Raw genomic sequence first — 11817 nt, 5'->3', positions numbered from 1 at the left:
TATGTGTACCTTTTTATTTTTTATTTTATGTATTATACTCCCACATTTCCGCTCTGATTAAAGTTTCACTGAAATTAGTTACAGAAGAATGTAAATTCCAAGAAAAAGGACTTTGTACAGCCTTGTTCGCCTCTGTACCCCCAGTACTTGGCCCAGAGAAGGCATTCAATAAACATCTGGGCGAATTAATTGTAGAGAAAGTGTAATCTATCTGGTCTGTGTCAGATCGAAGTAGTCTTTTACCACCTTCCTCTCCACATTAGAAAGCACACATGTTAGTTCTTCTGAATCAAAATTTTATTTTTAATTAGCAATGCCCGTTAGGTTTGCTTTTTTAAAAAGCTTCAATAATTTTTCTTAATATGTGAGGAATTAAATGGGAAAATTGACTTCATGCTTTCCAATTGTATAATTGCTTAGACATCATGCGCACAGGAGTGGGTGAAAACATGAAGACTACCGTGTGAGGCACATACTCTTTCTATTTAAAAATAAATCCAGTAAGCAGGAACTAAGATGAAAAAAGTGTGAGACTGACAAGGGAGAAAATGATGAGTCTGGTGTGGAAATAATAGAGTGAGGTGTAGTGAGCTCTCCAAAGGTACTGAAGAGCAAAAGCAGTTCAGGGCCACACATGAGTGTATCTGAAAGCTTCATTCAAAATAAACACTCCAGGAAGGAAAAGCGGTGTGTATTGGATTCTATACTCAGAGCTATATAAATTTTTGAAAGCAAGATGTCTCTTCTGTTCACATGTGTACTGTGTATTGAGCAAATATTGTTAATATTTCGGCATCTAAAGTCTTACTGATCACTTCCTATGCTAAAAGCTTTATAGATTCTTATTTTAAGATATTTCTATGCTTCTGGGTTTTAAAGATGTTTTTATTTTTTTTCCTAAAATAAACTTGGAAAACCTGACTGGGGACCTTACCTCCTCCGTTACATAAAAACTGATACTTTTTAATGTTGCTTTTCTCAGAGGTTAATAGTATACCCCGAGAACTGCAGTTGATTAGACATTTTGGTAAATAAGTGCTAATTTCCAGCCAAGGCTTTATAAACAGAAACTTCAGTGTCTGGAAATAGTAACAAAGATTACCAAAGCCATGAAGATGTGGTTTGGGGGAGTGAAGATCCCAACTTGTTCATTTTTCTCTAGCAAGAGTTTGGAGTCAGCTACTCTTGATCCCCTCCCCCCCCACCCCGGCCGCAAAAAGTGAATAATTTTCATATTAAGTTCAGGTCCTGAACTTGGAAAGGTGAATATATATTATGTCGGGGGATTTTTTTTGGTGTTGTAACAGTGAATAAAAAATCCTGATACCTCATGTTTTCAGATATCTTAGGATAGCTCTTCCGGTTTTCAGAAAACTAATACTTCACACAATCCTAATACTTCAAAAAATTCAGTGCATTTGGAACTACTCTGACTTCTGTTTACTTTTGTTTTTGGACCTGTTTACTTACATTCGACTTTATTGAGGCATGATTTAAGTACAATAACGTAAATAAGTTTGATAAATTTATACACCCATCTAATCACCACTCCCAAGATACTTCCATCATTCCAAAAAGTTCCCTTAGCCTCCATCCTAGTTAACTCCATCCCATCCTCATCCAGTTGTTTCAGTATCCAGTGTTGAAAAAACTCACTATGCTGTGTGGGTCCAGGGACTGGAAGGAGACAGGGATTAGCAAGGGTCGGGAGGAAGCTTGTGGGGGTGATGGCTATGTCCATATCTTAACTGGTGATAGGTTCACAGGTATATACCTATGTCAAAACTCAAGTTGTCTTTTTTAAATAAGTGCAGTTCATTGTGTATCAGTTACACCTAAATCTTTTTTTAAAAAAAGATACAAAATAACCACTCACTGTGTCATCACAGCCAAATCCTCCTCTTGATCCAAATTATGAAGTTTATAATTCAACCAATTCTGGACAAGTAAGTAAAACTAAATTATTGACATTTTTCTTGGGTCCCTTTTCATAATGCTACTTTAGTCTGAAATCTTCCCAATTCTGTGAAGAAAGGAAGACCATCTGGAATCTTAAAGAGGCTCTTATCTCAATAAGGCTGGGGGGCGGGGGGAACAACTCCTAGCCTAAGAGGAAATTTTAGATCAGAGATGCCCTAGGATCTTTTCACAGACCACTAGCCAGTGACTACTCAAGTGATGGAACAGAGAATCCAAGAGTTAGAAGGAATCTCACAGACTGTTGATTCAAACTCAGGATTTTACGGAGAGAAATAAAAGCTCAGAGAAGTCGAATTGCCCTAGGTCACAGAGCAAGGTATCAGCAGAACCAAAGCTCAACCCTAATTCTCACTCATGCCAGTGCTTAAAAACAAACACCCTCTCACTCTTGGGCAAGTAGCATTTGGCACCAGAATGTTATTCAAATAAATAAAAAATGATTAGGTTATAATATCCAAGCAAGAAAGAACAATCAATAGAGAAAAAGCAGAACTATAAGTTACATGAAAAAAAGATAGAAAAAAATTCAGTATCTCTATATTCTGGTGTCTAAGTGCTTTTTCTCATCATAATGGATTAAACTTGCCAATTCAAGGCGATTGGCTTTAAAAGAAAAAAATCTATATGCTTTTAATAACAAATGTTAACAAAAGTAAAAGGACCTGGACACTTTGAAATCGAAGGGGTAAAAACAGATCGCGCAAACAGCAAAAGAAACCCTATGTACCCATACTAAGATGAGCAAAATAATCCTGAACATAAAAGCCATTATCAGAAATAAGGTCATTACCAAATGCCATATGATTCTACTCACATGTGGAATCTAAAGAATAAACAAAACAAACAAACTCAGATACAGAGACCATTTTGAGGGTTACCAGATGGGAAGGGGATTGGGGGTAGTCAAAAAGGGAAAAGGGATTAGGAAGTACAAGTTGGTAGTTACAAAACAGTCATGGAGATGTAATGTACAGTGTAAGGAATATAGTCGATAATACTGTAATAACTATGTACGGTGTCAGATGGGTACTGGACTTATCAGGGTGATCACTTAGTGAAGTATATAAATGTCTAATCACTACGTTGTGCACCTGAAACAAATATATTGTATGCCAACTATAACTGAAAAATAAAAAGTATAAAAAGAAATAGGGTCATTACATAATCACGAAAATTTCAATTAACCAAAAAAAAAAAAAACCCAATAAAATATATATGCAAGTAATAAAATAGCCAGGAAATACAGTTAACATTGATGAAACTTTCAGGCATGAAAGTACCATTGCAGCGGGAGATCTCGGCACCTCTCTCAATCATTGATAGCTCAAGCAAACAAACAAACAAAAACAACGAAATATAAGTTTGAACACCACAGTTAAGCTTGACCTAATGGACATCCATTGACTTTTGCATCCAGCAATGAGAGCACACGTTCTTCTCAAGCACATGCGGGGCATTTACGAAAGTTGATCAGGTGCAAGATCATAGAGTAAGACTCAGTACATTTTTTAAAAAGACCACATTCTCTATGCACATCGCAATCAAGTTACGTGACAATAACAAGAAGGTAAAAATCTACATATTTCCTGATGTCTTGAGAGGCAGTGTAGAGCAGTGGTTAAAAGCAAGTATTCTGAAAAGCGAATCGTGTTGTGCACCTAAAACTAATATAATGCTGTATGTCAATTATACCTTGATTTAAAATATATATATAATTTTTTTAAAGCAGGGTTCCAATCTTGCTCTGACTTAAAGGCATACGTTCAGGTATACTTAACTTTCGTGCGCCTCGCCACATGCAGAATAAGGCTGACAACAGACCCTCCCGCGGTCACCTGTCACCCTAATGCTCAGCAGAGGTCAGAATTCCCTCTCAGACACGTAAGAGGAGCTCACTTCCTGGCCCCCTTGTGGTCAAGCAGGTTCATAGGCCTAGTTCTGGCCAACCAGTGAGCCGTGACTGGACATGATGAGTGCCACTTCTCGACCGGCACACTCAGTCACCCGTTTGAGATGTTCCAGGCCATCTCCCCTTTACTATCACAGCCAGCAGCATTCGAGATGGTGGCTGCGCTGATAGCTCAGATCTCTAAGTGACTAAAATTAACAGAGGCCCCTCTCCCTCAAAATACTGAAGGTACTGTAGTGTGAGGAAGAAAACAAACTCTTCATTTGGGCAGAGTTTTGGGGTTTGTTTCCACAACGTTATCCCATCTGACATACCAATCCCAACCGACATAGAAGGTGGGACCAGAAATGGAATGCTGCTGGAGAACAGAAACCTAAAATACGCGGCAGTGGACTAGGGGCTGGCAGCAGGTGGCAGAGAACCCTCTGTCAAAGGACAGAGGCTGGTCGTTCATGTTATAAAGAAGAGAAACTTTGGTCACCTGATAACTTAACAATGAACTTGTGGTCTTAGGAAAATGGAGTGTTAGTAGCATGTATTGGTGGCTTAGTTTCCATTTAATAATTTACTCCGAGACACAATTGGATTAAGAGAATTGGCCAGTTTGTGAGCAGAAATGAAGGCAAGAAGGGCAAAGAATTAAGCAAGGAAGTGACTATAACGATGGACCGTGAAATCTTAGCCAGGCAAGGAGGGACGAGAGGACATGGGCAGAGAGCAGAGGGCGGGTGCAGAGATGGTGCACCAAAAGGGGTTGGGAGCCCTCGTGGGCTTGGATTTGGGGTTCCTAAAGGCAGTGAGGTGGACAAATAAGTGGGGAAGAAAGAGGTTTGGGTGGGAGAAGATTAAAATCACACAAAAAGATGAGAAACACAATGTTCTCCATAAAAACTACTGCCGGTTTCTTCCTCAGAAATCTTGATTATGTGGCAGAGACAGAACATTCTGTCAGGCACAACGGCTACTGCACACAGCCAGAATTCCTGAGTGATGCTTCCAGACACCTGAGTGCCTCTGGAGGCACTGGGTAGAGAAGTGCCCGAAGGACAGTGGACCTGGAGCCATAGCCAATGCGGGGCTTGGTGGCCACCACGGAGGGGAAACGACAAACACGAGAAATAAAAGAAAAATAAAAAGGCAAAATTTTGTAAATGTTTTTGCTTGAGAAACACAAAAGCCCCTTCAAACCAACTTAAGTATTGAGAATCCTACCTAGAGTCTGGATGAGGAGATGAACATTGTGGAGCCCAGCTCATGACTGAAAACTGATGTGCAGTCTTTCAGGCCCGAACAGAGATGATCGCAAAGGCTTTACGTGGCACACCTCATGGGGAAACTGTCCCCCCCACACTGGACTCAGGACCCAGGACGGTAATGTACATTCTCATCCACCACCTCCATTTCTTGGTCCCCTTATCTGAGGCCTTAGACAGAGGTCTCTTTCAGGCACTTCTGTCTCATTCTGAAGGGAAGAGTGGGGACCTTGAAGACGCTTTTCCCCGCTTTGACTCAGTACTCAGAACTTTCCCACTCCTAGCCCCGTCCCTGCACCACCCACCTCAGGGGCCATAAGATGCCAGAGCCTTTTATTTGGGGTGCCCTCAACAGTGAGCTGGCCCCCACATAGCTCTGATCGCTCCGACCCTTAACTAGTGAGCCCCATTCCATGAGGGAAATAAAACGGGGAGTCGGCATTTTCTCCAGTTTTAGCTTCTTGCTGATTCCATGGCAATAAGTACAGATGCTCCTCTACTTACCATGGGGTTTCATCCCTACAAACCCATCAGAAGTTAAAGATATCAAAGTTGAAAATGCATGTAACACACCGAACCTACCGAGCATCCTAGCTTAGCTAAGCTTGCCTGAACCGTGCTCAGGACACTCACATCACCTACAGCTGGGCAGAGTCATCGAACACGAAGCCGACTGTATAATAAATATTGAATACCGTGCTGAAAATGAAAACCAGAATGGTTGCATGGGGATTCACCATAAACGCGCACAGCTGAACGCCATCACCTACAGCTGGGCAGAGTCATCGAACACGAAACCGACTGTATAATAAAGGGTTGAACATTTTGGGTATTATTGAATACCGTGCTGAAAACGAAAACCAGAATGGTTGCATGGGGATTCACTATAAACACGCACAGCTGAACGTGACCTAGCGCAGACAGGCCTTTTGCAGACGTGATGGGACGGGAAAACACAATATCCAAACAAAGCGCAGGAAATGCCGCACACTGCAGAGTACCGGTTGTTTACTCTTGTGACCTCAGGGCTGCTGCCAGCATCGCGAGAGAATACTGCGCCCACTTATCTCTAGCTGGGGAAAAGATCAATATTTGGAATTCGAAGTACGGTTTCTACTAAATATGTATCACTTTTGCACCACTGTAAAGTTGAAAAATCATAAGTCGCACCACTGTAAGCCGGGGCCACCAGTAAACACTTAATGCCTTCATTTTTAGCTCCTTGCTTTCTGAGCTGCTCTGACACCTGGCAGCTCGGGGCTCTCTCCCAGCCCAGCTGAGCTCCTAACATGATCTGCACGCAGTACATCAATAACTTTTTCTGGCACTGGCTTCAACCCTCCTTCTCTTTGGAATCTGGGGGAGCATCCTGTGCTGTCCCAGAGGCCTCAGGTACCAACAGGCGCCACAGAAAAGCTCAGCTGTCATTCAAAACACTATCCTAAGTCTGCCTGTCTCAATCAATGACAAGAATGGTGTACGATTTTAAAGAGTCGGTGGCAGCCCTGAGTGCACATTAGAATCACCTGGGGGGCTTATAAAAATACCGAAACCAGGCCCTCCGCCACTGCCGAGCATCGGATTTTAATTTCACTGACTTAGAGAAGGGCTCCAATCTGCTCCATAGCATCCCTGATCTGACACTTTCTAGCTATACCACCTTGGGTGATTCACAGCACTTTCCTGAGCCTCCGTTTCCTCATCTCTGACTTTGGGGTGATAACACTTGCCTCCCAGGATTAAACAAGGTGTCTGGAAGCACCTGACACACCATATGTGCACAGTCAATGGTGTCTCCATCAGGACATGAAACTAGAGGTTTCAGAAGAGCTTCCTTTTGGCCCAAGGTCCTGAAAGATGACTTGAAGAGTTGGCCTTGTTTCTTTCAGGAGGAATGCTGGCATAGGGGCCACTCTTGGACATGAGCAACCAAGGACACTGCCCTCGGCCCTGTACTTTAGAGGACTGTGCTGTGACCTTCCTCTGTCCGCACCTTCCTCCACGGAGCAAAGGGTCCATAGGGGACAACTGCCATGCCACCCAGGAGCCCATGCCCCCACCTGAGACCAGGCATCAGGCTCCCGGAACCCTGCCTGAGCAACCTGAGCCTGCTTCCACGTCTTCCAGACCAGCCTCCTGAGGGAAGACCACACTCCCAGTTTGCAACTCAAGTCCCAAGGGCTGTCTTAAAGGAGGCTGTTTGAAGGGCATGGAAACGCATCTCGAACTTGAGGGCTGGGAGTATACTACAGATATGGATCGTGAGGCCTTGCACAGTATAGGACAGACGCGGGGCGAGGAGGAGTTTAAGCTGTGTGGAGCCACAACCGGGCCACACAACTCTTAGGGGAACCTCTGACACCAGTGCTCATTTTACAGCAATTCACTAAGCTGAACATTGACGTATCAGTATTTTCTGAAATGCTTGTCCTTGTTATTAGTTTTAAACCAACACATTTTAAAATCCAATAAATGCTTGGCTCTATGCCTGAGACATCATAAGTGCCTGGTAAATATGAATGTATTAGAATCCAAACGTACTCACTGAGGCTCAGATGTATGAAAGCATCTTGCTTGGTAGCAGGACTGCAGCTGGGAGGGAAGCCGCCAGTTTAAAGGAAGTTGGTTTCTTCTAGTTTAAAACAGTTCCTTTTGGTCAAAGGTCTGTCCCCTCAAGGTTTCTTCCTCACCATTCTTCCTTCATCCCAGGAGGCATCTGGGCAGGGAGAGGCTGACGGAGGGTGGGTGGGAGGCCAGGACTGTGTGTTCTTCCCCGTTGACCTTTACCAGCTCCCTTTGGCACAAGGTTCATCTCCCGTGGTCTTTGAGCATCAGCCTCCACCTCACTGCACCTGCCGCAGAAGTGATTTCAGCTGGCCACTCACAGATGCTTACGCCAGGCTCAGTCATGGCTACTGCCAGGTTGCTGATTCTCTGAAGCTCAGCAGCAAGTTCCACCCAGCTCTCAGCCTACACTGGACCCCTCAGAAGCTCTGCTCGGTGCCCACCACGCCAACACAACCCCAGGCCTTTACGCTAACTCAATTCTCAACTACCTTATCTTATATTGACAGTTAACAGGAAAAACAGGAGGAAGGAAGAACATGCGGAGCCCTGTGCAGGTGTTGCACATGGCACATGGGCTTCCTCAGGCAATTCTCATAGCCAATAAACAGGCTTTTTAGCTGAAAGTTCCCATCTGGCTCTAGTGTTACAGGCTGAATTGTGTTCCCTCAAGTTCAAATGTTAAAGCTCTCTCAATGTGATTTCGTTTGGAGATGAGGCCTTCATGGAGGTAATTATGGTTAAATGAAATCATAAGGGCAGAGCCCTAATGTGATAGAACTGATATCCTTATGAGAGACAGCTGAGATCTCTCCCTCTCTCCTCTCCTCCCTCTCTCCATTCTTCCCACCTCTTCTCTCCTCCATCCCTCCCCTCTCTCAATCTCTCTCTTTCCTTTATGTACACAGAGAAAAGGCCATATGAAGACATAGGGAAAAGGCAGCCATCAGCAAAGCAAGGAGAAAGGCTTCACCAGAAACCAACCCCACTGGCACCTTGACCTTGGACTTTTAGCCTCCAGAACTGGGTGAAATAAATGTGAATTATTTAAGCCACCCGGACTTTAGTATTTTGTTATGGTAGCGTGAGCAGTCTAAGACACCTAGAGATCTCAATTTAATGACTTCTGGAAACCAAAGCATTCTCAGCTCTGAGCAGGTCAGGTGCCCAGTGTCACTGCTCCCTATTTCCTGGGACTTACTGCCCAATGGAGCTTCAGTCCCATACTGACCCCCACCCTTATTCTCCAAAACCAGGTTTTAGTTTCCCTTCTATATTCCCTTAGTCCTTATTCCCATATTTCTCTTAGTACTTACCATGTCATTCCATTGGCCCAGGAACCCATCTGCAACTCAGAGACATTCTTTACGAGGTTGTTTTCATGCCATTTCTCCACTGATGGTCCTACTTCAAGCAGCTTCAGACCTGGACTATAAATTGTCCCTGTGTGAGTATGTGGGAATGCTCATGCCAAGGAAATAGGTCAAGTTTCCCCTGTGCTGTCCCCCAGGATAGGGGACAGACACCCTGCAAGGAAGAACCAAGAACTTCTTACAGAGGCTGAGCTGCCTCTGAGGAGGGGCTGGATCCTGTAAGATTCTGGAAGTAATCTTCCTGTTTCCTGGGCATCCATCTCCAGTCTCAGGGTATCAGCCCAGCAATAATAGCCTAAGATTGGAGAAAAGGCCTTTCAAAGCAAAGGAGCCAGCACTGACCTCCATGGAAAGGCCACAGATTTTGGCCTCTGCCTCCTATGGTTTTGATTTCTGGCTGTGAGCCTCACCGGGGGCCTTAAGCAAGTCACGTCATCTCTCTGAACTGGAGTTTCCTACCTGTTAAATGGGAATTATAATCCTTGCTTTGCAGAGTTCTAATGAAGATTTCATGCTCTTTATGGAAATGTCTGGTTTGGGTTTTCGTAGACATTTACTCCATTCACCCCCTTCTTCCTGAGTCAGTCTGGCCAACAAATTCGAACTGTAGCTCTCGCTCTGCACTGTATCTTTTGTGTGCATGTGGTGGGGCACTGGGGGTGGGGTAGGAGTAGAGGGGTGGCTGCCTTTTAAAAAATCTGATTAGTCTTCTTTTTTTGGTTCAAAAAGTATGTCCTCAGGAAATGCAGACTAACCTCAATCTCTGCCCAAGCACATCTTTGGAAAGGCAGAGCCACTCTCCAAATGATGCATTAGTGAGCAATCACTCCCAGACAATGTATTGACTGCCCTAGCAATTGGCAATGGGCATTTTTTGAATGTCTGAGTGAATGAATGAATAAAAGTCTTTATTAACGCCTGGTCTGGGGGCATTCCCAGCTGTCTTGGGATTGATTGTTCACTCTTCCGCTCCCTTCAGGCTGGTTTGCAGAACCAGAACTGAATGTACTGAGTCCAGCAACTCGGAGTCTGGAGGAAATGCCCTTTAGACCCAGCTACTTTGAGAGAGTCACTTTTCGGACTGTTTCTCTGACACTTGCTGACAGTACTTTGGGTATGTTATGCCTTACAGTGGGAACAGTCTGCCTTGATTTGCTATTTTGAAATCTAAGAAAAGGGTAGCACAGAGTGGAAGAAAGAACGCAATGCAGCCAAAGAGCCAGCTGTGTATGTACCCTGTTTTGAGACTTGCGATCTGTCCAGTGTGGACCATGTGGAAGAGAGGTAAGAATCCACTGGTGTAAAGGAAATAGCAGTGGATTAGAGCTGAAAAGACTGGCATTGAAGTTCCACCTCCTCACGGGCTCTGTAAACTTGGGTGATCAGTTCACCTTTCAGAAACCTGTTGCTTCGCCTATGAATGGGAAATGGGAACAAAGCCATCTCAGGGCTGGGGTGATGATTAAATGGACTAAGGGACTGCAAAAGCGCTTAGCTGAAAACTACTAAATATATATTGTGGTTAGAACTCTGGCTTGGAGTCAGACAGACTGGGTGTGTTAGACTATAATACTGTCCACCAATATCCAACGCCACTCCCTGGAATCAGGGTTGTTCATGTGACTTGGCAAATGTGTAGAAAGTGCCCCTCAGTTCCAAGGGGGACTTCACAAACTCATTAGCAATTCCACAGCTCTCCTCACCCCCCGTGTGATAAGGAAGCAAGTGTGAAGAGGGGCCCTCGGGAGTCAGTGATTAGAGTAAGCACAGCTCCCAGGCTGTTACACCTTGATGGGCCCCTATCACCAGCTGTCTTAGGGATTTGGGGATTGTCACTGAAGCAAAACCCAATCTGGCCTCACTGATACACCTGGGGACTGTTTCTTTATGCCATTTAATAGAAAAACAAAAGAAAGAAAAAACACGAAGAAAACACATACATAGTCACACTGAACACAGCACAGTCTTGGGGGGATCTCGGAGACAGCCCGCGCTGGGTGCTACTTGCTGCCACTCTTGGGAAGGGGCCGGTAGACCCCCACGACCACGGCGTGGTCCCTCTCATAGGGCTCAAGGGTCAGTTGCTCTTGAGGCTTTAAGTTCTCCTGCTGCAACTTTCTCACCTCAGAAGCAAACACGGCCTCGGCAGACGCAGTGGAGTCGATGCAGTTGGCCTTGATGGAAATGAGGAAGTGGCCCCCGTTGCGAAGGAAGGTGTGGGCGTTCAGGGCCACGATGCGGGACTGGTCCGGCTGGGCCACGTCGGCGAAAATCACGTCCACCATCCCGATGAGCATGCGGTATTTGAGCGGGTGCCGGGCGTCTTCCAGGACCGGGATGATGTTGGTTCGCTTCTTGGCCACGTTGACCAGATCGCGGCCGGCGCGGTGGGAGAACTCGACCGCGTAGACCAGGCCGTCGGGCCCGATGATGTCGGAGACGTGGGAGACGGTGGTCCCCGAGGCGGCGCCCAGGTACAGCACTTTGGACTTGGGCTTGATGTGGATCTGGTCGACCCCGCCCAGGATGGCCGCGGCCAGCTTGGAGCGGAAGGGGTTCCACGTGCGGTACTCCTGCTTGACGCCGCCCTCGGTCACCGTGACGCGCCGCTCGCCGTACACCGAGTGGCCCGGCACCATGTTCAGCGTGACCAGCGCGTCCTCCGCCCCGCGGTAGATGAAGACGCCCTCGTGCCGGTGCGGCTCCACGGACACCGCGCTGGCCGCCTTCCTGCGGC

At 45.5% G+C, this 11817-nt stretch overlaps 1 protein-coding gene across 1 annotated transcript; it reads right to left on the bottom strand.

Annotated features, from left to right (window-relative positions):
- Positions 1–9242: 9242 nt before the first annotated feature.
- On the bottom strand, positions 9243–11811 carry FBLL1 (fibrillarin like 1). The gene is made up of 2 exons (XM_006906585.3): positions 11204–11811; positions 9243–10494 (listed from the first exon to the last, which is right to left on the bottom strand). The coding sequence occupies exons 1-2, from the start codon at positions 11717–11719 to the stop codon at positions 10468–10470; spliced, it is 543 nt and encodes a 180-aa protein (XP_006906647.3). The 5' UTR covers positions 11720–11811; the 3' UTR covers positions 9243–10467.
- Between the last annotated feature and the right edge of the window lie 6 nt (positions 11812–11817).

This window comes from Pteropus alecto, unplaced genomic scaffold (genome assembly GCF_000325575.1).
Source record: "Pteropus alecto unplaced genomic scaffold, ASM32557v1 scaffold40, whole genome shotgun sequence".
NCBI lineage: Eukaryota > Metazoa > Chordata > Mammalia > Chiroptera > Pteropodidae > Pteropus > Pteropus alecto.
This window is presented reverse-complemented; position numbering and strand designations above follow the sequence as displayed.